This window comes from Panthera pardus, unplaced genomic scaffold, assembly GCF_024362965.1.
Source record: "Panthera pardus isolate Hobbes unplaced genomic scaffold, ASM2436296v1 HiC_scaffold_10, whole genome shotgun sequence".
Classification (NCBI taxonomy): domain Eukaryota; kingdom Metazoa; phylum Chordata; class Mammalia; order Carnivora; family Felidae; genus Panthera; species Panthera pardus.
The window spans coordinates 60,969,718-60,996,300 of NW_026526655.1; the positions used below are offsets into that span (position 1 = coordinate 60,969,718).

Below are 26,583 nucleotides of genomic sequence, written 5' to 3' on the forward strand. Positions count from 1 at the left end.
ACTCATGGCCTAGTGAGAAAAAGGATGAGTGAACAAAGAAAAGAATACTTTGGGTATAAGATGCTATAATAGAAGTATATGAAAGATACAAAGGACACCCAAGAAGGCATAGTTAACTCTGTTTTGGGTGGTCAGGACAGCATCACAGAAGAGATACTTGAGTGAAATCTGGCAAGATGAACGGGAAGTTGCTGGTAGTTGGATAAGCTGGGAGAATTCCAGGAAAGGGAATAGCAGTGGTGTGTGTGTGTGTCTTGGGGAGTGACATTGAAGAGGTTGTGTTACATGTACCTTGGTGTGGCTGTGGTTTTGCTTTGTTACTCTTGGAATTGTGGTTGAAGTGAAACTGGGGACCGTCTGTGCTAAGCTTTGACTGTATCCTGTAGGCTCGTGACTTAGTCTTGGAGGTATTTTTAGCCTGGCAGTGTATGGGTGTGTGCAGTCACAGAAATAGCAAGGTGCATCTTACTAGAGTGTCACTTTACTCAAGGGGAAAAAGCACACCGTTTTTAAGTTAAGATCAAATATGACTGTATTATAGAACGAATGGAGTATTCTTATGAATTATAAAGAAAATTTTTTCTTGCTTTGTGAGTTCCAAGCTACATCCTCAGGCCTTCAAAGGCCCAGGTTCTTTCTCCTACCTGTAGAGGTAGTTGTGTGAAAACTAGGCAATGAGGAGTTGTTAAGTTATTTTCCATAGCGTGCCTAGGTGGCTCAGTTGGTGATCCCAGGGTTGTGGGATCGAGCCCTACAACAGGCTCCATGCTGGGTGTGGAGCCTACTTGGGATTCTCTCTCCCTCTGCGCCTCTCCCTGACTCATGCTCCCTCTCTCTAAAAATTAAAAAAAAAAAAAAAAAGATACTACTGCAGATATGATTAGATTTTTAAAAAATGGTAGGTTGAAATAGGGCAAGATTTGCATGCAATGAAATTCGTTTAGGAGACTATTATAAACTCGAGACTATATTGTAAACTAGGAGACTATAGTTAAACTAGAAATGTTAATATCTAAGTTCTTTGAACCTAGGGTTAGTATTCATATTTTCCCACAAAATCTAGTATAGTGCATGAAATTTGAATATTTTATATCTTAGATAAAGATTTTATGTAATTTATCAGTGGTAGATGTTGGGGAACTTGCATACATTTCGTGATTAGTCTTTTAAAAAGTCAAATCAGGGGTGCCCAGATGGCTCAGTCGGTTAAGCATCTGACTTTGGCTCAGGTCACCATCTCACGGTTTGTGAGTTGGAGCCCCATGTCAGGCTCTCTGCTGTCAGCGCAGAGCCTGCTTTGGATCCCCTGTCCCCTTCCCTTTCTGCCCCTTCCCCGATTGTGCGCGTGCACACTCTCTCAAAATAAATAAACTTAAAAAAAAAAAAGTCACAACTAGGTTCCCAACGGTTTGGTGGCAGCGTTGCAGACGCAGATCTTTGTGGAGACCCTGATGGGCAAGACCATCTCCCTCGAGGTTGAGCCCAGTGACACTAGTGAGGATGTCAAAGCCAAAGTCCAAGCCAAGGAGGGCATTTCGCCTGACCAGCAGCGTCTGATTTTTGCTGGCAAACAGCTGGAAGATGGCTGCACTTCATTAGACTACAATACCCAGAAAGAGTCCACCCTATACTTGGTGCTTTGCCTGCGGGTGGCGTCATTGAGCCTTCCCTCTGCCAGCTGGCCCAGAAATACAACTGCGACAGGATGATCTGCCACAAGTGTTGCACCCCTGTGCAGTTAACTGCCGCAAGAAGTGTGGCCACACCAACACCCCATGCCCCAAGAAGGTCAAATAAGACCTGTCTACCGGCTCTTCCTTTACTTGCAGGGATGCCTTCTGCCCAAGACCCAGGGCCCTGGGACTTCAATAAAGTGTCCCTTTCATTGAAAAAAAAAAAAGTGAAATCAGCTGATAAGCTATGGTAAACCACTTAGTCATTGGATTTCTTAACAGTGATTAGACAGTAATGCATATGAAGATTATTTTTAATCAGAATTCGTTCTTCAAAATTATTAAAGGTAACATATATATTTAGCTCTTTTAAAAACTAGGATAGTATTTATTGTCATTAATTTGGCCTGAGACCTGCTTTCAGAGTACCCATATCTTCTCAGATACTTCTTTTGTGATCATTTTTGCTCATCTATCTCAGTAAGTGTGTTTGTTTGTTTGTTTGTTTGTTTTGAAGCTTCATGTGGTTCTCCCAGACTCAGTTGCATTGTTGATGTGGTTGAATGGAATCAAGGGTTTAAGTTGCCAGAATAGAATAGATCAAAGATGGGTTTTGGCTAGGAAAGTATTTGATGTTAATAGTGTTCACTTAAAGACAAATCTATTTCTCTTTGTAAAAGAAATCTTTCCTATTTCAGATTTTAAAAACTTCTTAAGCTTCCTTTTTCCTCTCTTTGGAATTAGTCAGATTGGGTTCTGTAGGAAATCTGATTCAAAGAGCTAGATCACATAGGGTACCTGCATGGTTCAGTTGGTTAAACATCTGTCCACCCATCGGACTCTTTATTTCGTTTCAGGTCATGACCTCACAGTTTGATTCCTGAGATGGAGCCCCGAACTGGGCTCTGTGCTGACAGCGTGGGGCCTGCTTGGATTTCTCTCTCTCCTCTTTCTCTGCCCCTCCCCACAATTGCACGCTCGCTCTCTCTGAAAATAAATAAACATTAAAAAAAAAGATCATAAAAATTATCAGTGAGTTTATGAAACATATAGGTAATTTCTAAAAGCAGAGAAAGGTGGAATTTTCTAGAAACACAGCAATTCTTAACCTCTTATTCATGGATAGTCTTCAGGGGTTCCTGAAGTTGTTGAAATATCATGCAAAATGAGTGAATTTGTATCTGCGTTTTTCTCGGGAGAAATCCCAGGTTTTCAGAAGGACCTGTGACTTCAAAAAAGGTTAAGTATCATTGCTGAAGTTTCTTTAATACTTACAACTGAAGATGGAGTGCCTGGGTGCCTCGCTTGGTTAAGTGTCTGACTCTTGATATTGGCTCGGGTCATGATCTCACCATTGTGAGATCGAGCCCTGCACTGGGCTCTGTGCTGAGCGTGGAACCTGCTTAGGATTCTCTCTCTCCCTCTCTCTCTCTGCCCTCCCCTGCTCTCTGTCTCTCTCTCTCTCTCTCAAAAAAAATTAAAAAAACCTTAAAAAAAAATACTTGTAATTCAAGAAAATGAAAGGTTTTTTTTTTTTTTATTTTTTTAATGTTTATTTATTTTTGAGACAGAGAGAGACAGAGCATGAATGGGGGAGGGTCAGAGAGAGAGAGGGAGACACAGAATCTGAAGCAGGCTTCAGACTCCTAGCCGTCAGCACAGAGCCCGACGCGGGGCTCGAACCCACAGCCCATGAGATCATGACCTGAGCTGAAGTCGGACGCCCAACCGACTGAGCCACCCAGCCGCCCCAAGAAAATGAAAGGTTTTGATGATGTTTAACTTATTCCAAGTAGTCACTCTTGTTCATTTAACATTTAAGGAAAATGAGGCCTAGAGAGATTGATTGATTTGCCCAATAACACAAAATTCTCTTAATTTTTAGTCCATTTTCCTTCTTTAATCATTTTTTAAAAAAATGATGTTCTCTTTCTTCCCCACTTTGTGTTTCCCACTCCTTTACCAAGGACAGTGATCAAAGATTAGAATAGTGTATGTAGTTGGTGCATTTTTTTACAGCCCCAAGAGGTATTCCTTGGTTCTGTTGTAGTTTTTGTGTTTTTTTTTTGATGAGAGTCTTATAATTTGAAGTAGCATCACATAGGTTGTTTATAATTATCAAAACCAAATCTTAATAGCACTAGTATACAGAGGTCTAAGTGATTTAATTAAGTATGTGGGAAGAGCAGGTTTGAGAGAGGTCAATACCATACCTTTTTGTACCCTGGACTGCCTCACCTTCTGCTGCATGTTTTCTTAGCATGTAAACCACCCCCTTTCTCCTCTTCCGCATTCCTTTTCCTCCAATAGATAGTAAAATAAGCAGGAGTGTTTTGATATAGGTGTTTGTTGTGCAGAACCATGTAGAAGCAACATCGTATGGTATAAATAGCATGATGGGTTGTCTAAAGTAAAAGTCATTAGTCAAATGGTATTTGTGAAATTGTGGCTTAAACTTTGAAATTGTGCTTTTATAATGAAAGGCAAAATGATTTTATGCATTAAGTGAAGATTTCAGGAACTATTCTTGTGTGATATAATCTAAAGTGTTTAGACAGTTGCTTGTTTGAAGCTGTAACTTCTAGAATTATAGTTTCTATGTTTAGCTCTGGCCAGAATTTCATCTGGAAGCTCTAGTCTATAATGTGTAAAACTATTACTTTTCTCTTTTAGTTTTTCATAACTGCTTTCCTTTACTCTTCTACATGCATATAGAAAAACCTTTTATGCAAAAATCTTGATGGTTTTAAAAATTGCAAAATTAACATATTAATATTTTGAAATTTTATTAGTTTCCATTCAGTAAATTTAAAAGGAACTTTGTAGAAAAATTTTAAAACATCCAATTCATAAAATCCATTATTTCAAAAAAAAATTTTTTAATGTTTATTTATTTTTGAGAGAGAGAGATAGAGACAGAATGTGAGCAGGGGAGGGGCAGAGAGATAGGGAGACACAGAATCCGAAGCAGGCTCCGGGCTCCAAGCTATCAGCACAGAGCCCGACGCGGGGCTTGAACCCACAAATGGCGAGATCCTGACTTGAGCTGAAGTTGGACGCCCAACCGACTGAGCCACCCAGGCTCCTGTAAAATCCGTTATTTCAGAGTATAAAATGAGTACATGTTCTTTGTAAAAAGTCAAGCAGCAGGTATGGTAAAAAGTGAAGGTGCCACCCCATCCTTATTGAAAGAAAACAAACAATTTATTAAACTATGAACTAAGCAGTGGTTTCTTCACTCCAGTTAGTGTCTTGTGGTTTGCATTGGCGCTGCTTAAGTCTTGATCAAGGCCTTCTAACAATAGAGGCATTCATAGCAGGATAAAGGAAAAAGAGCCTTAAAAATTATTCCAGAACATGTTTGCTTTATGTTAGCAGATAAACAGGCCATTTCTTGCTTTATGAAAAGTATTGTTCCACTGTCATGTGGTATAAAAGGCCTATGGGCTAAAGATAGATAGGGAGCATATCAGAGAGACAAAATGGTCCATTACCCTCACCTCCTACTTCTTCCCAGTATTTTATTATGAAAATTCAAACATTCAGGAAGGTTGAAGGAATTTTACAGTGTATACTTAACATACCCATCATATTCTACCATTAACATTTTTCTGTGCTTCGTTTCTCATATATCTATCTTTACATCAATCCATCTTGTTTTTTCACACATTTCAAAGTAAATTGCGAACACTGATACTTTTCTTACACATTTCAGCATGCATATTATTAACTGGATTTCAGTATTTGTTTTGAGTGTTTTCTTTATATGTAAAATTTACCCACAGTGACAAATACAAAACTTAAAGGTGCATTTGCTGAGTTCTAATAAATGCCTATACTTGGGTAATCTCAGGTGACTTTTTACCATATTAAAATATATATAATAAAATTTATCATTTTAACCATTTTTAAGCATATATTTCAGTGGCATTAAGTATATTCATATTGTTGTACCACCATCACTATCCATTCTACCTTTTTTTTTTTTTTTTCATCTTCTCATACTGAAACTCTACCCATGAAACAGTGAGTTCCTGTTTTGTCCCGATACTCAGCTTCTAGTAATCACTATTGTACTTTCTGTTTCTAATGTGTTTGACTATGTTAGATACTTCATGTAAGTGGAATAGTGTATTATTTGTCCTTTCATGTTTGATTTCACTTAGCCTGTTGTTTTCAAGATTCACCCATGCTACAGCTTGTGTCAGAATTTCATTCCTTTTTAAGGCCGATTGATATGAAGCGACTTTATTTTTAAGTTGCTGATGCCTTTGTGTTTCTTAATTGATCTTTCTTCAAATAAATCACTCTGTGTAACAAAAGTAAGTGAGTATTGAGGATTGGTTGAGGATTCCCCCAATATCTTCTTTTTTAATTGTTTTTTTAATGTTTTATTTATTTTTGAGAGAAAGAGCATGAGCAGGGGCAGGGCAGAGAGAGAGAGAGGGACAGAGGATCCAAAGCAGGGTCTGTGCTGACAGCAGAGAGCCCGACATGGGGCTCGAGCTCACGGGGATGGTCCCCAGGGGCAGGTGTAGATAACTGATGGGCCCTGCTGTCCCTGAAGAGGTAGCTTCCACTTTGGCTCCAGGAGACTGGTGGAATGAAAAGTATTGGGACCAGAAACTGGTTGCCCTTGCTCACAGTTTAACAAGGGAAACCAGAAAGCTGGATATTTGTGTGAAATATTTATAATTTCCTATGTTGGCAACTAATGTAACTAAAAATATTATTCTTTGCATGGCCAAAGAAAACATGTGTGGGCCAAATTTACTCTGCCAGCCGACCATTTATGACCTTTGCTAGTTAAGGAAAAAATCTTACCTTTTCTCATAAATACAGAAAAGTTTTACTACTGAGTATGAAATGTATTTTAAAGCTACATATTCTGTATTTTAGGGTAATTGTATTTTTGATGTCAGATTCCTGAGACTATTTTGGAAAAACCAAGATGTTACAGGTTTTATTTTTATTTTTAATTCATAATCAGCCTAATTTGTAGTTTTTTAATTACTCTTATAATCAAAAGAATAATGCTAATTCTTCATGATAAAAATTTCAAACATAGAATTACATAATGTAGAAAATGAAGGCCTTCCTGTTTCCGATTCTGTGTCTCCCTCTCTCTCTGCCCCTCCCCCGTTCATGCTCTGTCTCTCTCTGTCCCAAAAATAAATAAAAAACGTTGAAAAAAAAAAAATTAAAAAAAAAAAAAAAAGAAAATGAAGGCCTTCTCTAAGTCATCCCTATATCATTACTGTATTTGTGTTATATGTTCTTTTTTTTTTTTTTTTTTTTTAAGTTTATTTATAATCTCTACACCCAACATGGAACTTGAACTCACAACCCTGAGATCAGGAGACACATGCTGTACCGACTGAGCCAGAGCCAGGCAACCCTTGTGTTATACATTCTTATTAAAACCGCATAGGACTCAGTGCTTTTTAGGAGTGTGTAGATGATGATACCTGATATGTTATAACTTCATTTGTTTTTACTACCTGAAAATTTGTGTAATGATAACCACGCTTTTGTGTTTTTAGTAGTATACCAATGCATAAAATGTATTATGAAAGGTGACCTGATAAACAGTTTATTGGGTTGTTCTTCCCAGGATTCATTAGGCACTTAAGCTCCTAATTCCACCAAAGATTCTTCAGCAGGGGCACAGTGAAGGCATAGTCTTTAGTGTCCTGAATAATACCACCACAAAGCCTTTCCCTCAATAAAGGGAAAAGGCATAGTATGCACCATTGCTTTGGATATAATGTAATTTGTGTAACTTAAACATAATTCAGAGTGTTACGAGTACTGGAAAAGGAAACTACAAATGTAAAATATGTCTTAGATGAATGGAGACATAAAATGAAATGTAAAATGTAGTCATTTTCCTAAATCTGTGTTGAGAAATATAGCTCTCTGTAAAGCTATATATTCTTGGGGCACCTGGGTGGTTCAGTCAGTTAAGCGTCTAACTTTGGCTCAGGTCATGATCTCACAGTTCATGGGTTTGAGCCCCACTTTGGGCTCTCCGCTGACAGTGCAGAGCCTACTTTGAATCCTCTCTCTCTGTCCCTCCCCGCTTACTCAGTCTCTCTCAAAAATAAACACTTAAAAAAATAAATAAAAGCTGTGTATTATAAATTGAGTTCATTCAAGAATATTTACAAGTTCTTACCTGAATCAAACTTGTGCTCTGTGACAAGCCTATCTTCTCGCAGGAAATCAGACTTTAAACAATGAATTACATAACTATTTTAATAAAAATTTTGCAAGGGGCACTAAAAAGGTACAGTGTGCTGCCGTAAGGCTGTAAAGGGTAAGTGAAATCATCTCGAGACTGTGAGATGGTTGGTTGTCTTGAGGAAATGATATTTGATCTGGACTATGTAAGGATGGGTACAAATTAAATGGGCAGAAGTTTGGAGATGGTGGGATCATTCCAAGGAAAGTGAAATGTTGTGTGATGGTCCTGGGTGGAAGGAGCAGGGATTGAAAAAGAGTGGGTTGGAGTGCAGAGAACAAAGGGGAGGCATACAGAGATCAGATCCTAAGGGGCAAGAAACCATGTTAAGATTAGGTCTATTCCTTTTGATTGGGTGACTATAAATGTATTGTCCAAACCAGGCCATTTGAGAATAAAAGGCAGCACCATTACTAATATGAATAAGTAAATAAATAACTACATGTATTTATATATTTATAAAAAACCAGATTTTTATATTGCTGTTACTTGGATATTAGTCACTTACCAATAGCAGCAACATGGTGTGGGATGTTTGCAGCAAGCTTGCTATGGAAGATGACTCTAAACTATACACTAGCATATGCCAACTGTATAAGATCATTGAAGGCAATTTTAGTATAATTTTGGCCACTGGCTAATTTCACAACCCTGAGTATTCTAGGACTCCATGTGCTTTAGTTTCCCTCCTCTTGTTTTGAATCTTCCTTTAAAAAATGTATTATTGACATTTCAAGCCTATAAAACACAGACGAGTGTAGCAAATTCAATATCCTCATCACCAAGTTTTGGTAATTATTAAAATAATTATTAAATTTGTTTTATTTATATTTTTAATCTCCTGGATTATTTTGAAGCAAATTCCAGATGACTTCCCTTTACCAATTGTGTGGTTACCCTGAGCTATAGTTCATACAGTAAAGACAGGTTAAATGCCTGATATTTCCCTTTCTTTACCAGCCAATAACATGTTATATTTTGTTCCAGATTGATCTCCTATCAAGAATTCTTGGCATTTGAATCTGTTTTGTGTGCTCCAGATTCTATGTTCATAGTGGCTTTCCAGTTGTTTGACAAGAGTGGAAATGGAGAGGTGACATTTGGTAAGGAAAAAAAAAGATTATAAGGGATAAGTGAAGTTAGTGAAGCTGGTCCAGTCTTTAATTGCTAAATCTAGTAAATGCATATAAATTGCTGATTATCTAGGAGCTAGTTAATAAGTGAAGTATTGATTTCCTCAAAGAATTTACACAGATAAAATTAAAATGGTGTATTTTCTTTAAAGCATTAGACAATTGCAAAAAATTAAGGAATCTTTGCTCATTGAGTCATTTATTGACACTTATACATTCCAAAAATATGTGGTGTAAAATTTTCTTGCTCTGGGCTAGCCTGAGCAAAATTCTTTATGAAACAGACCAGGAACAACATGGAATAATCATATCATTCTTGAAGGGATTTTTGGGTAGAGAGTGCATAGCTCCTCAGTAGCAGTTTGGAAAAGTGCTACGATGTAACACCAAGAATGGAACTGAAGGAGGGAGTTAAGAATAGTTAGCATTCTCTGAATCACCATTGTAGATTTTTGATTTTAGGAAACAAGCCTAGAACATTGAAACTAACATTTGTGTTAAATATAGAAATTGATATAAATCCTTTGCTAGGCATATAATCTAGCACAAGATCAGTGTTTGACAAGCATATAAACTAGAATTTCTGTTTGTAGCCGTGTATGTTTTAGTTTTTAAAGACGCTTATTTGCAGAAATTAGTTTACGTTTACCGTATCTGCTAATTTTTCCTGCAACAGGTTTTTCAATAAAAACAATGCAGTGTTTTCAAGGACCTTGAATCCTCTTCTTTTTAAAAAAATATTTATATATTTTTATTGTGATAAAAGAACACATAAAATCTTAACCATTTTTCAGTGTACAGTTCAGTAGCATTGAGTATATTCACATAGTTGTGAAACAGATTTCCAGAACATTTTTATCTTGTAAAGCTGAACTTGAGCCCCTTTTATAGGGTGAATTTGCATCAATATGTTGTAGAGAGACTCTTGAAAATCAGGCTTTCCCGGAGCTAAATATTTATTCACCACAGAATTTGTCTTATAAAAAAAATCCTTCAGTTACACCCAAAGGAGGAAGTATCACTGCCATGAAAAGAATGGTGAGAAAATACAGGTATTAGAAGGACCAGTGGTGCCCTTTAATGCTTTTAGTGGGCACATTTTCTAGCTTGGCATTGACTGTTTCCTTGTGTCCATTGACCCAGTTGTTGTCTGTGTAAGATTTCCCCAAATAATTACCTATGCAGAACTCCTTAGGTTTCTGTATCCATGTTGGCATACTCCTGCTTTGGAGCAAGCTCTGGCCATTCTGCCTCGTAAAGAAGGTTGATTTTTCCCAGAAGCACCCAAATTCTGTAGTTTAAAATATAAAACCTTATCATCTCATCACTCAGCATTAACCCCAGACCACTAATAATGCTGCATTTTCTGTTTTCAATAGGTACCACACATTCTCACATGTCTCACTTCCAAATGTGCAGCAATACTTGGGAAATACTTCGATACAAATATCTGTATTAGTGATGGTAGACCTGTGCTTCTATCATGTATCCATTGTTTTAAGAATTAGATTTCCCAAAACCAAATTGTGGGGACTTTTGTCCTTCCTACCTTGGTATCATGGTTCTTTGTGTCATCTCCATTTGATGCTTTTCGCAATTTCTATTTTAAAAAACAAGTCACTCAAGTCAGTTCATCCAGTTGACTAACAATAGAGACCCATGCCAGTGTTGATTAGTAGATTAAAATGGGTATAAGAAGCAGTTGAGTGGTTTATGAACACATTTATTTCATGCAAATGAGAGCTTGTAGTTATTAGATCCCAACTTTAGCATTTTAAAGATCTTTTGTTTTTCTCCCAGACTATGATTCATGAGTTAGAATTTTCAGAAAATATAATTAGGATTAGAAGCAAAACAAATCAGTTTTAGTTGTTATAGCTCCTGATATGACCTGAAAAATAAACATATGAACCCTCCAAAATCCTGCTTTCATTCTTCTGCTTCATAATGTAAAGATAGGAAGATTCCTATGGAATGAGGTACTGCTGAATGCCCTTTCAACATTGTTCTTGGAGCCCCTGGCCAGTTGGGTGGTTGTCTTGATGATGGTCATCTGTTTCTTGGGGACCTTGACCATTTTCCCTTCCTGTCTTGCCTCCCTAGTTTTGAAGATTCATTTTAGACAAATTTTCTTAAATAAAAATCATAGTGAAGGAGAGAAAGTTTAATTTTATATTATTAAGGAAAGAGGAGAAGCATTGAAACTGTTACAAATGCGATTTAACAAGATTTCTAAGGCCTACTCATTACAGGCTGTTTTCAAGACTACAGAATTTCAGCATAAGGAACTAATTAACTTGGAGTTTATTTTTATAGGATTTTGGATCTGTGTTAAGGTCAGTTTTCATGTTTGTATCCACTTAATAAAATGAATTGTGCTTATGTATTTATAGATATATGTTTAGGTAAAAGGAAATTATAGATCCATTCTAACTGTAAATCCTTTTCACCAAATGGCCTTATATTTTCTAGTTTAGAATTTATTTAAAGTACAATTTTCTCTTGTGCACACCAGGAGAGAAAGGCGGGAGAGAATATTGGATGCCAGGTGTAATGGAGTGGGGGGGGGGGAACTGTTATGCCATTGGTATCTCATGGACTATGATGATGATGTTATTATCTGTGTATTTGTATATATTGTTCTCATCTATGCTTTTGTTTTTTTAGATATGCTTTTTAATACACATCAGATTAGATACTTAAGTTGTGTACATTTTTGCAAGTATTTATGTAAATAGGAATATCGAACAACATTTACTTGAGCGCTGGACAAGTTTTTTGTTTCTGTTTTTTAATTGTTAGAGATGCCTCTACTTTGGGGGAGAAGACTTACATTGAGACCTCGGTAATCCATTTCAGAATGTGCAAGCAAGCGCAGGAGAGGGTTCTGGAGTTTTTAAAAGAGTGAATAAAACCATAGTTGTTTCCTCTTTGATGTTCTTTTAATAAAATTTCTAATGCATGCTGTGGATAATTACTTAATGGCTTATATATCTGTTACTGCCACTGTTGAGCCTTGTGGAGGCCGTTGCATGATTGGTGTGTGCTAGATACAGTCTAAACTTGCCTTGGTCTCACTACTAGCCTCTAGTGTACTGGATATTCTGCTTGATAGAATTAGGTTGAGGTAACCTAGATAACCAGTTACACTACATTGTGTTGTCAGTAGCTGCCTTGCATTTGTCCCACATTTAAAAAATCAAAGCCCATTGCGTTAACAAAGATGTAATCCTTCTAAAAAAATGAAACCCCAACTCCTGTCTATTAACTAATAAATGAATATAAGATATGTTGTACAGTCTAAGTTTTTTATTAAAATCTCATCAGCATTGTGTTCCAAAGTGCTTGCCTAGGAATGGGACTTCTCCAAAGTGATTTTTTTCAAGGGCACATCTTTATCCCCTCACTGTAGAACCCTGAAAAAGCAGGGATTCCTTTTGATTTGGTACTGTTTTTGATTGTCATTAAATACAGCAAATAGAAATGGGTTCCATTTGTGCCTTTAAAATAGACTCTTTTTCTCTGAAGGGAAGAATAGATTGGGGTGGGTTAGGCATAACCACCGCTGTTTTTAAAAGGTTTGGGAGATGGAAGTCTAGATGTGAAAAATTACCCTCTCTCAGTGGGAACAAAGCTGTAGACGTGGAATACTATGAAAATCTAATGGTAACCAATACCTAATTTGGTCTAGTAAGAATTAGAGCTTCACCTGGGTGTTCAAAATAAATCAGTAAGAATTTTGAGACCCCTTTCAGATATTGCAGAAAAAAATCCTGTTAATACTGAAGGCTACTAGAGTAGCTTAGAGTTTAAGGTTAAAAAAAAAAGGTCATAGCGTTATTAGTTTTTATGCATTTGGTGATAGACTGGCGAAGCATCTAGTTTCTATAGTAATAGATGCTCTTTAAATGTAAACTCATCCTTCCTGAGAAACGGACCTTCACATATATTTGGCAGCAGGACTACTCTGTTGACTAATTGTATGGTAGTCCCTTCTGGAGGTAGGTAAAGGATTAATAGAAATACTTTTGCTTAGAGAAACAGAGGAAGTCACCTAGGAAATTAATGACCCAACTGGAAGTAGAACCTAGTAGTCTGGGACTGAGTCTACATGCTATTTTGGTTGGGACTTCCTCTACCAAGTTCCTGTTGTTGAACATTCTGTTGTTGTTGTTTGTTTTCCTTTGTTTTCTTTTTTGGTCTCTTAGTTGTTCCTCTTCTTTCTCCCCAAGTTTTCCTTCACTGAAAAACTCTTTACTTCCACAAGTCTCGCCATTGTTTTTGTTCAGTTATACACAAGGAATTCACTGTTTTGGTGGGAGTCCTTCTAAAAGCCTCTCTGACTTCACTTTAAGAACTATGCAGATGAAACTGAGCTATTGAGGACTCCCCCGCCCCCACCCCCACTGACAATAAAAATGTTTGGTCTCAAGCCTCTTAAGTTGGAAGCAGTGGCTCCTGCTGGGCTGGAATCCTTGGAATCAGGATGTCGTTGGGCTGATGGTAGGTGGGCTGTGTCACAGGGCTGATGGCTTGTATACCTACAGGAGGAGTTCTCTGGCCACACCGTTGGTACAGCAGCTCCTTCCAGGCTCATTCATGGAACAGGCATGGCGGCAGTCTTGGAGAAGAGTGCCAGCCCCGGTCAGAGGTAATTTTGTACTGAAGAAAGGTGAACAAGACCAGTAGGAAGCTCCCATAAGGACCAGGGGAGGGATGAGGGTGGATGAGATGGGGAGACACATTGTGGGCTGTTGGGGAAATGAAAACCTCTGTTAAGACATATTTACATAATATATATGCTTCAATGTGTAATTCATCTAGTCCAATCATCATAAGTGACTGATACAGCTGAACTGACTAATGTTATACGTCTGTGAACATTTTTACTTAATCACAGTTGTCACCATTACCTGCCCTCCTGACAAATCATACTCCTTTGAGCAAAGAGAACATAATGACAGGCTACTTTTGTATCTGGCCCCAACTCCCTTTTCAAGAGGAATTATAAACCATCTCTTTCATAAGCCCATGCTCTGCAGGAAGTGAAAAAGTGGTCTATTGTTTTCTATATGTCAGAAAACGAATGGATTCCTATATTCCATAGCAATACCAACCTAGTATAAAACAGTAGATCATGATCTTGCTGCCAATAAGATGTGACTGTCATAGCCCTTTCATCCAGGCCAGAACTATGGCCACTGAAATAATACTCCAAGGAGTGCTATTTAGAGCTAAAGACCCTTGTTTGCCACTGGAAAGACGGGATTCTCTGTGGGGGCGGTGGGGGTGGGGGTGGGGATTTGCTATGCATTTGCGGTTAGATGTATTGGGAATATTTGAGATTATTGGGGTTCCCTTTTATGTCATGCAGAACCGGATAAAACTGGATAAGAAGAGCATCATATGTTTGAGCTGTTGCCTCACACAAGTAGAAGCTCTCCAGTTCTGGAGCTTTTGTATAACTTTTTTTTTTGGATAAGCACATCCTGGTAAAGTGGTAATTATGAATTGGATTTTAAAATAATAGTTGTACTAATTATTTTTATAAGCTTCCTGAATTAGCCTTAGGCAGTTGGTAGTAAAATAATAACAGAAGGGAAGTGGGACACATCAAGAGGTGCCAAAGTAGGTTTGAAATTTTGTTAGTCCTAGTAACTATAGTTGTAGCCTGTGACATAGTCAAAATAATTAAAAGTGTCTGGGGGGTGGTAAATAAAACAGCACATATTAATGCTCATAATAAAATCATGTCCAAAGCTATCAATGACCACTTTGGGAGAAGTAGGAAATGTTGAAACAAATAGTAATGGAAAATGACACTTCAATATTTGGGAAGATTACTATGAGTAATTTAAGCTATCATTTTAATTGTTTCAAAGATATTCCAAGATCTTAGCTAGAGGTTGCTAGGAAGTTTACAAAATAGGATTTTAGTTAAAGTTTTTATTATGGAACTTTTTCTGAATGTAAATTAGACATTATAACTTTGGTTTATCCTTTTTGTGATAGTAGAAAACAATTTTCATAAGTAAATTTTCATAGTTTGAAAGCTTTTGAATCTTTGATTGTATTTGATTAATTTCACAGTAATATTCTAATATTTTCTGATCATGTAAAGGGAATTCAGTTTTATTCCACCATTGTTTAAAACTTAATCTAGGTAGCAGTATGTACATTTCTTGTCAAATAGTTGAGTTTTAGGATTTGTGACCTTTAAAATAAAGGTTATAAAAAATGTATTCCCTTTCATAATCTTAATATTAAAATTAAATATATGTAGTAGTTTAAGTTATTCTATTCTGCTTTCCCTTAATTTCTTTGTGTTTTATTAGTTTAACACTATTTGTTGGATCTTAAAAATAAGAAATCAAAGTAATTAATTTGGGAATAAAGCAGCTAATTATTTAAAAAAAGATCCTAAAAAAAATCTTTGCTGATCTCTCTTAATGTATTTAGCTCTATTTTTGGTAACCCTTATTATTTTAATTATCTTATAAACTTTGACATATTTTACAACTGTTGATATTCCACATAGATTTGAGGGTAAACTTTTATATTGGTTAAAAGCCAAGATCTATCTGATGAATTACTACTGAGTTTTTGTTTTTTTGTTTTTGTTTGTTTGTTTTTTTGCTTTTAGAAACAAAACCCCATATCTTTAATTTGTGTTTATGGAAGGTGAAAATATTTTAATGTGGTTTGAAAATTATGATATAGTATTGCTAATTAGGCAAGAAATAAATGCTATATTCCATTTGAAAGAAAAGATGAGAATCCCATCTCCCCAGTGACATCCAATGCCTTCTTCCAACTTACTGATAGCAGTGACCTATTCGGAGCTGTTATATTGAGTCCAGACTGGTAGGATTTCCAGTTCAGGATTCTTACACTCTCTTCCACCTCCCCCTCCCCACCCCAGTAATGCTTTTATCAAGAAAAAAATGGTATATAAAACTAAAGGGAATCCATTAAACCATTTACAATATGAGATCAGTATCTTATTCAAAGAATTTACAGAAATTAGAGAAAGTAGCATAGTTGGAGATTATAAAACATTAAACTTGTATTTGCTAATTGGTAAAATTGTAGCTATGGATGGTAAAACGCTTCCACTAATTGGCTTACATTTGAAAATAATTTTGTTCTTAAGACATCAATAAAACAGGCTTCCTGCTTTCTTAACTTTGTTAATGACTTTTTTTTTTTTTTTGGCATGAGCTTCTAAATTAGGCTATCCAGTCTATGCTTGTTAAAGTACCAGTCATTTGTGAATTGACTTTTATAGTAAGTGTAGAACTGTGTAAGAAAGTGACTGACATTGTTAGTGCATGAAGACCAGCTGTCAGAGGGTTTTGGTTGTATATTTACACAGTGTGACTGGTTCCTATCTTAAAGTTAGTGTACTGTGTTTAGTCCTTCTTTATTTAAAAGTGAATCACTAATTTCACTTATCTTAAAATATTTTAATAGTTGAGACTAATAATCATGCTTTTTATGGGGATTTTGTAGCTTTGTGTCAAGACCATATTTTTGACAATATCAGAAGCTTTTAATAAGGTGCTTGCTGCTGAGCTAATGATACGCTTTTGGTAGTATTTCTTATACCTATCTTCAATAGACAGATTCAGGCTAGTGTGAATGTAATAATCAAGCCTCAATCAAACCATACTTAGTATGACAAATATTGCATTATACTGTAATTTAGGTATTCATGCTTCTGATAAAGGGCTTAATTCGACTCCTTGAGGAACCGGGAAAACACTATTGATTTTATACAGGAATGCAAAGTAGCAGCCATTTATAGTGCAAGATATAAATCACTTCCTAATTAAAATTAAATCAAGAGAAATTAAGAATCTCATGGCCTTATATGTAATGGTACACAATCTTAAGTGTAAAATTATATTTTGTATCAATTGTGTTCCTGTGCATGGGTTTCTGGGCACGAAAAATTTTGCAGCTAATCTTAATAGAAGCAGATAATATTGACTTGAAATTTCTCTTAATTTCTTTCTGTAGGAACATTGCAGTGGACTAAACTACTTGTTCCAGATATAATTTGTTTATTTTTGTCTTCCCTTTTAAGAAAATGTCAAAGAAATTTTTGGACAGACTATTATTCATCACCATATCCCTTTTAACTGGGACTGTGAATTTATCCGACTGCATTTTGGGCATAATCGGAAGAAGCATCTTAACTACACAGAATTCACACAGTTTCTCCAGGTGAGCCTAGTTTTTATAACCGATGTAAATATATACCATTTCTTCTCCACTTCCCTTTTAGTTTTAAGTTTGTTACCAAAAATAGCAATTCCCTGTGGCATTTCTTATTTCCCACTGCAGGTTTAAGCTTGTTACCAAAAATAGCAATTCCCTGTGGCATTACACCCCCATTTCTTATTTCTCACTTCCAGAGGCAACTTTTAAGCACTCTTAAACTTGTTTCTTTTCAGCAGTCACTTTCATAGCTCACCACAAGTGTAGCTGCCATCTGTTACCGTCCAGTGCTATTACAGTACCATTCATTGTATTACCCACACTGTACCTCTCATCTCTGACTTACGCCGTAACTGGAAGCCCGTACACCCCACTCTCCTCCATTCATTTTGCCCATCCCCCCCCACACTTCCCCTCTGGCAACCACCGGTTTTCTGTATTTATGGGTCTGTTTCAGCTTTGTTTTACTTTTTAGATTCCACATATAAGTGAAATCATATGGTATTTGTCTTCTTTGTCTTTGATTTACTTCATTTAGCATAATACCCTCTAGGTCTATCACTGTTGCTGCAAATGGTAAGATCTCATCCCCCCCCCCCCTTTTTTTTATGGCTGAGTAATATTCCATTGTATGTATATACCCCATCTTCTTTATCTGTTCATCTATCGATGAATACCTGGGTTGCTTCCAGATGTCTTGGCTATTGTTAATAATGCTGCAATAGGGGCACCTGAGTAGCTCAGTTGGTTAAGTGTGTGACTCTTTATTTCTGCTCAGGTCGTGATCTCACGGTTCATGGGTTAGAGTCCCAAGCTGGGCTCCATGCTGACTGCGTGGAGCCTGCTTGGGATTCTCTCTCTCCCCGTCTCTCTGCCCCTCCCCGGCTTGTGTGAGCATTCTGTCTCTCAAATAAATAAAAACTTTTTTTAAAATGCTGCAATAAACATAAGGATGCTTATATCTTTTCAAATTATTGTTCATTTTCTTTGGGTAAATACCCAGTAGTGGAATTATTGGATTGGATGGTGTTTCTATATTTAATTACTTGGAGGAAACTCCATACTGTTTTCTGAGAGGTTGTACCAGTTTACATTCCCACCAACAGTGCATGAGGGTTCCGTTTTCTCCACATCCTCAACAACACTTGTTATTTCTTATGTTTTTAATACTAATTCTGACAGATGTGAGGTGATATTGTGGTTTTGATTTGCATTTCCTTGATTAGTGATGGTGAACATCTTGTCATGTGTCTGTTGGCTATCTGTATGTGTTCTTTGGAGAAATGTCTGTTCAGCTCCTCTGTTTTTTAATCATTGTTTTTTGGTGTTGTAGAAGTTTTTCACGTATTTTGGATATTAACTCTTTATTGGATGTGTGATTTGCAAATATCTTCTCTCATTCAGTACATTGTCTTTTCATTTTGTTGATGGTCTCCTTTACTGTGCAAAAGCTTTTTATTTTGGTGTAGTCCCTATAGTTTACTTTTGTTTTTGTTTCCTTTGCTTCAGGAGACCTATTGAGAAAAATGTTGCTAAGGCCAATATCAGAGAGATTATTGCCTGTGTTTTCTTCTAGGAGTTTTATGGTTTCAGATCTTACATTTAAGTCTTTAATCCATTTGGAGTTTATTTTTGTGTATGGTTAAGACAGTGGTCCAGTGTCATTCTTTTGCATAGTTTTGTCCAGTTTTCCCAGCACCGTTTGTAGAAGAGACTGTCTTTTTCTCATTGTGTACTCTTTCCTGCTTTGTTACAGATTAATTGACCATATGATTGTGGGTTTAATTCCGGGCTGTCTATTCTGGTCCATTGATCTATGTGTGTTTTTGTTCCAGTACCATACTGTTTTGATTACTACAGCTTTGTAATTTATCTTGAAATCTGGACCTCCAGCTTTATTCTTCCTTCTCAAGATTGCCTTGACAGTATGGGGTCTTTTGTAGTTCTGTACTCTACTTTTAAATTCTTCACTTTTTCGTATTTTTCATTGAATTTGAACTGTGGAAGATCAGGAGCTGGTTCTTTCATCTCTTTCTCTCTCCCACAGACATTTTCTGTCTCCATCACCATATAATTCATATCTGAATTACTATAATTTTGTAAATACTATGGATGACTGGGGTGCCTGTGTGGCTCAGTCGGTTAAGTGTGTGACTTTTGATGTCATCTCAGGTCACTATTCCAGGATTGTGGGATCAGGCTCTGCACTGAGCATGGAGCCTGCTTAAGATTGTCTCTCCCCCTCTGCCTCTTTCCTCCACTCGCTAATTTGCTCTTTCAAAAAATAAAAAATAAAAATAAAAATAGAGGCACCTGAGTGGCTCAGTTGGTTACACGTCCAACTTTTGGTTTCAGCTCAGTTCAGGATCTCATGGTTCATGAGATTAAGCCCTGCATTGGGCTCTGCACTGGCAGTGGGGAGCCTGCTTGGGCTTCTCTGTCTCCCCGTCTCTCTGCCCCTCCCCTGCTTGAGCACTCTCTCTCTCTCTAAATAAATAAATAAATAAACTTAAAAAAAAATACTGTGGGGCGCCTGGGTGGCGCAGTCGGTTAAGCGCCCGACTTCAGCCAGGTCACGATCTTGCGGTCCGTGAGTTCGAGCCCCGCGTCAGGCTCTGGGCTGATGGCTCGGAGCCTGGAGCCTGTTTCCGATTCTGTGTCTCCCTCTCTCTCTGCCCCTCCCCCGTTCATGCTCTGTCTCTCTCTGTCCCAAAAATAAATCAAAAAAAAAAAAAAAAAAAATACTGTGTTTGACTAAAATGATTACTTTTCTTAGCATTTCTAGTTTTTCTTATTTGTTTAGTTTTCTATGTATTAATGCTAATTCATTCTTAAATTTTGCCTCACTTATTAACATTTCATTTTAATGTGTTTACAAAATATTATGTACTCTATCAATTTCATCTTCTTGGAGCTAAGAGCTTTCTTTCTTAAGAAATGGAGATAAAATTCACTTAACATAAACTTAACCACATAAAAGTGCATAATTTAAGTGGCATTTAGTACAGTTCAGTGCTGGGCAACCGCTATCTTTGTTTAATTCCAAAACATTTTTATTACTCCAAAAAAAAAAATTGTTTACTCATTAAGCAGTCACTCCCCATTCCTGTTTCTCCTCAGCCCCTGGTGACCACCAAACAGCTCTGACTCTATGGATTTACCTATTCTGGATAGTTCATGTACAGTAGTCCCCCCATTATTTACAGTTTTGCTTTTTACAGTTTCAGTGGATCCATGGTCAACCGTGGTCCAGAAGGAGATAATCCTCCTTCTGACGTACCGTTAGAAGGTCAGTGGTAGCCTACTACTATGTCACAATGCCACAATGAAGTCACAATGTCACTTCATCTTATCACTTAGATATTTTATCATCTCACATCATCACAGGAAGGAAGGTGAGTACAGCACAGTAGGATATTTTAAGAGGACAAGAGAGAAAGAGACCATGTTCACATAACTTTTATTGCAATATATTATAATTTTTCTATTATTTTAGTGATAATCTCTTACTGTGTCCAATTTAGGAATTAAACTTTATTTTATGCATGTATAGGAAAAAAACATCATATGTAGGGTTTGGTTCTATGTGCAGTATCAGGCATTCACTTGGGGTTCCGAGAACATACACCCCACAGGTAAGGGAGGACTACTATTAATGGAATTATACAGCATGACTTTTTGTGTATGGCTTTATTTTTTCTTCTTCTTTTTTTTTTTACTTAGCATAATGTTTTCAAGGATTATCCAAGTTGTAGCATGTATTAGTACCTTATTCCTTTTTATGGCTGAGTAATATTCCATTGTATGGATATACTGTTTTTTGTCTATCCATTCATTAGTTAATGGAGCCTACTATTTGGGTGTTCTTACCTTTTGGTTATCACGAACGTTGGTGTACAAGTATTTGTTTGAATAGCTGTTTTCAAATCTTTTGAGTACATCTCTAGATATAAAATTGCTGAGTCATATGATAATTTTATGTTTAATTTTTTGAGGAATTGCCAGACTGTTTCTCATAGCCCCTGCACCATTTTCCTGGAACTTTCTGACCTGCTTCATGGTTGGAGGCTGGACTTTGTACTTTTTGCATAGCTGTCGGTCTGTAATCCCCCTCAGCTTCGTACTGGGGAATGCATTTGTTTATCTTTTGTGTTGAATCTTCTGCTTACTGGATTCCATCTCTTTATTATAGTGTAGTTCCTCTTTTTGGTGGAATAGTTCCTGTAGTGGCTTCTTGAGGAAAGTATAGTAATTTTTTGTGAGACTTTTCATACCTGAAAACCTCTGTTCTATTTATACTTAGTATGGCTAGGTTTAGAATTCTAGTAGAAATTAGTTCCCTCCTAATTTTGAAAACATTTCTTTTTTGTTTTCTTTCTTCTGGTATTGCCACTGAGAAGTCCAATGCCATTCTCATTCTTGGTTTGTTTTTTTTTTTTTTTTAAGTTTATTTTGAGAGAAAGGGAGAGAGGGAGAGAACTCACCTGCATCTCCACGCGAGCTAGGGAGGGACAGAGAGAGAATCCGAAGCAGGCTTGGTGTCGTCAGCATGGAGTTGGAAGTGGGCCAAAGCAGGGCCTAATGCGAGGCTCGAATTCGTGGAAATTGTGAGATCATGACCTGAGCCTAAATCAAGAGTCAGACACTTAACTGAATGAGCCATGCAGGCGCCCCCATTCTCATTCTTGATTCTGTTTTGACTTTTTTTTTTTTTTTCCCATTCTGGAGAGTCAGATTTTTTTTCCTTTTCTTCAGTGTTTTGAAATTTCATGATGATATTCCTTGGTGCTGGGCATTTAGTGGGCTCTCTGAATTTGAAAACTTTTGTCCCTCAATTCTTGAAAATATTCTCATTACTTTTTTTTTATTTACTTCTATTTTCTTTCTTTATGGAACTAGTAAATATATTAAATGTATGATTTAGTTTTCTCTCCCACTTTCCGCCTGAACTTTTAGTAAGTTTTTAATTTTTGTTACATTTAAAATTTTCAGTTCTTTTTCGTTTTCTGAATATTCATTTTTAAAAAATAACATATTGTTCTTTTTCTATAGGTGTACTATTTTCTCTCACTTCTCCAAATATATTAAAGATAGGTGATTTTTTTCTTCCTGTGAATTGTCTGTTTTCTTCAATTTTCTTTCTTTTTCTCTGTTTGGGTTTTTGTTTTTTTGTTAGTGGCTTTTCTTACAGTCATTGGTCCTCTGCTCATATTTAAGATTGAGGCTTATTGGGAACTTTGGGTTCATGGTATTACTTATTAATTCTAAACCTTATTATAAAGTTTGCTGGCTCGGCTGTCATATTGGGGACCCTTTAATGTCTGTATGTTCAGGTCTTTCTTTTGCACTGGGGGCCCAGAGAAGAATCATCTAGAATATTAGATCTGGCTATTGACATTATGGTTGCTGAATAATTCAAGAGGGTTAGAGGTCTCAACTTACAGTGTGGAGATGGGCTTTGATTTTATTACCTCTTTCCCACTGTACCTGGTCTCCCCTAGTCCAGATCCTCTATTAAATTCTCTAGGCAGTGAGTCTCTAGTCCTCTACCAGGGCTGGGAAAGGCCAGAATCCTGGCTACAGTGAAGTAGTGCAGGTGACTAAGTGAGTTTTAAACAGGCTTCCATCTGAGCTTCCTGTTTGTAGCTCCACCTTCACTGTCACTTGTAAGAGTGCTCGTGTAGCCAGTTCCGGAGTTTTTAAGGGGTCCTGTAATGTACGTTGCATAGCTTTTTGGCTTTTCCAATGTCTAGTTTTCTTTTATTTCTTTTTTTTTTAATGCTTTATTTTTTATTTTTGATTTTGAGAGAGAGTATGTACAAGCAGGGGACGGGCAGAGAGACAGGAGAGAGAGAATCCCACACAGGCCCCCACACTGTCAGTGCAGAGCCGGATATGGGGCTCAAACCCGCAAATTGTGAGATCATGACCTGAGCTGAAATCCAGAGTCAGATGCTCAACTCACTGAGCCACCCAGATGTCCCTCCGTGTTTAGTTTTCTTGACTCTGCTAAGTCAGTTGTCGCTTGCCTTTCTGCTCTACAATCTTAAAAAACGTAGTTGCTATCTTCTTTTCTGTTCTCTTTGTCCTTGAGTTTCTGTTTTGCTTTTAGTTCCTTTACTGTGATTTTTAGTGACGAGTGAAGTTTTGGAAGACTGCAGAATTACATGTACTAGTTCATTCTCATTCAAAGCCACAGTTTCTGAAGCGCGGCAGTTTTCATCTCTAGTTAGATGAAATGCATTTCCAGGTGTCTGAGATCTTTAGCTTTAGCGTAGCTTCCTTTTTTCATCCTTTCCCTCAGTTCCCCTATCCACACTTGAAATCTGGAAGCAGACTAATTTTTTTATTTAGTACAGTATCTTTATCTTTTTTAGATAAAGCATCTTTTTAGAGTATTTTTATGTATTTTATCTTTTATAACCCTGGGGTATTGTTTTACTTCATGAGCGTGATCACAGTTTGAAAACTGTATCCTTTAGGTGTGGTTATTTTAGTATACATGTTGCCGAAGCGAGTACTACGTGTGGTTATTTGTAGAACCCAGTGCTTGTTCTAACACTTGTACTGTTAGTGCCCACCTGACTGTCATTGGAAAATGCTCACACTTGAAAAGTTGAAAATATTGTATATTTGAGAGATGATTATTTAAAAAAGAAATGTTCTTTCGACTAGTATTTTTTAAGATTTCTCCAAAGATGGTTTGTTCTTCTCATTGGTTGTCTTGCATTGTCTGAATGTATTTTACAATATCTAATTCTACCCTGATATACTAACTGTACTACATAAACTGAGAGCTTTAGATATGGGCTTTTTTCCCCCTTTGTTTGCTTCTCATTTTGAAGTCATTGATTTTAATTTTTTAAACTTTTTATTTTTAAGGATTTCAATTATATTTAAAAATAGAATAGTGTAATGAACTTCCATGTACCCATCAACCAGCTTCAACAGTTATTAACTGTTGGCCCATCTTGTTTTGTCTGTACTCTCCACTGTGCTCCCTCCTGGATCATTTGGAAGCCAATCCCAAACACTGTATATAGTTTTATCTGCAACTTTATGTATCTTTTTTTTTTTTTTTTTAACGTTTATTTATTTTTGAGACAGAGAGAGACAGAGCATGAATGGGGGAGGGGCAGAGAGAGAGGGAGACACAGAATCTGAAACAGGCTCCAGGCTCTGAGCTGTCAGCACAGAGCCCGACGCGGGGCTCGAACTCACGGACCATGAGATCATGACCTGAGCCGAAGTCGGACGCTTAACCAACCAAGCCACCCAGGCGCCCCTAACTATGTATCTTTAAAAGATACATAGGAGCCCTCTGATTGCTGACCTAATAGAAAATAGAAAATCTGTTCTTCCAGTATTACTCTTGCAGTGAGGATTCTGCTCTGTCTTATTAATATAAAAGTTCACATTTTCTTCAGTATTGAGTGTCATTAATGAGGCTTCGTCATGTCCATGGCTGCCACTGGATATTTCTGAAAAACGAAGACATACATGGGAGAAGACAAAGGTGTAACAAAGACATAGAGAAGGAGGGAAAAAGTAGTGAGTAAGGGAAAACATATAAGATAAGGAGAGGACCTATGTCTGTTTCTGATGCTGCTTAGGAACATCCTTTCTGTGGGGGAATACTTTCAATCATATTTTAAGGTTGAAATAAAGACCTAAAATTCCTGCTTCATTTGAAGGATGATAGGGTTGGAGCTGAGGTGATAGGAAGATGGAGTGAGTAAGGGAGAATGATGAAAGTAGAAGGAGACAGAATTCGCAAATATGTGGAGATTATATAACACGCTCCCGAATAATTAATGGATCATAGAATAAAAGGAACATTAAAAAAAAATATCTTGAGACAAACTGAAATGAAAACACAACATACCAAAATGTATGGGATACAGCAAAAGCAGTTCTGAGAGAGAAGTTTCTAATGATAAACACGTACATTAAAAAAAAAAAAAAAAAAAAAAAAAAGATCTCAAACTATCTTTACACCTCAAGGAACTAGAAGAAGAATAAACTAAGGATAAAGTCAGCAGAAGGAAGAAAATAACAAAAGTTACAGCAGAAATAAATGAAATATAATGTCTAGGGAGATAACAGAAAATATTAATAAAACTAAGAGCTGGTTTTTTTTAAGATATACAAAATTGACAGATCTTTACCTAGACTGAGAAAAAACACATAGAAATGAAAGACACATTACAATTAATAAGAGAAATACTAAGGATCATAAGAAACTTCTGTGAACATTTATATACCAACAAATGAGGTAACCTAGAAGAAATGGATAAATTCCTAGAAACATACCCAATCTACCAATTCTGAATCATGAAGAAATAAAAAATTTAAACAGACCAATTACTAGTAAGGAGATTGAATCAGTAATTAAAAATCTCCCAACAGAGAAAAGTATAGGACCAGATGGCTTCCCTGGTGAATACTACCAAACAACTAAAGAAGAGTTAATACCAATCTTTCTCAAATTTATCCAAAAAGTACAAGAGTAGGGTACATTTTTTCCAGATTCATTTTACAAGACCAGTATTAATCCTAATACCAAAGCCAGACAAGGACACTGCAAGAAAAGGAAATTACAGGTCAGTGTTCCTGAGGAAGGTAGCTGCAAATAGCCTCAACGAAATATTAGTAAACTGAATTTAATAGTACATTACAAGGATCATGTACCATGATCAAATGGGATTTATTCCTGGAATGCAAGGATGGTTTAGCATATGCAAATCATTAAATGTGACACATCACATTAACAAAATGAAGAATAAAAATCATATCTCAGTAGATACAGATACAGAAAAAGCATTTGGAAAAATTCATTATCCTTTCATGATAAAAAATGCTTAGCGGGGCACTTGGGAGGCTCAGTTGGTTAAGCATCTGACTTTGGCTCAGGTCATGATCTCGCAGTCTGTGGGTTCAAGCCCTGTGTCGAGCTCTGGGCTGATAGCTCAGAGCCTGGAGCCTGCTTCAGATTCTGTGTCTCCCTCTCTCTCTGCCTCTCCCCTGCTTGTGTTCTGTCTCTCTGTCTCTCTTGCTGTCTCAAAAATAAATAAACATTAAACAAATTTTTAAATGTTTAGCAAGGGGTGGGGTGCCTGGGTGGCTCTGTTGGTTAAGTGTCCCAACTTCAGCTCAGGTCATGATCTCACAGTTTGTGAGTTTGAGTCCCATGTGGGGCTCTGTTCTGACAGCTCAGAGCCTGGAGCCTGCTTCGGATTCTGTCTCCCTGTCTCTCTGCCTCTCCCCACTTGAATGTGCTCGCTCTCTCTCGCTCTCTCTTGCTCTCTTT

The 26,583-nt window shown here is 36.9% G+C and overlaps 1 protein-coding gene across 5 annotated transcripts in view; it reads left to right on the top strand.

Moving 5' to 3' along the window:
* Window positions 1–26,583, top strand: part of SLC25A12 (solute carrier family 25 member 12) — a 206,594-nt gene that overhangs the window by 126,130 nt on the left and 53,881 nt on the right. For 4 of the 5 annotated variants that reach the window (XM_019459542.2, XM_019459557.2, XM_019459549.1 and 1 more), the window contains exons 4-5: window positions 8,905–9,020; window positions 17,140–17,279. In XM_019459542.2, coding sequence (XP_019315087.2) covers window positions 8,905–9,020; window positions 17,140–17,279 — 256 coding nt within the window. Of the gene's footprint in view, window positions 1–8,904; window positions 9,021–13,597; window positions 13,702–17,139; window positions 17,280–26,583 lie in introns of those variants that run through there. The other variant, XM_053907685.1, reaches the window with a different exon arrangement.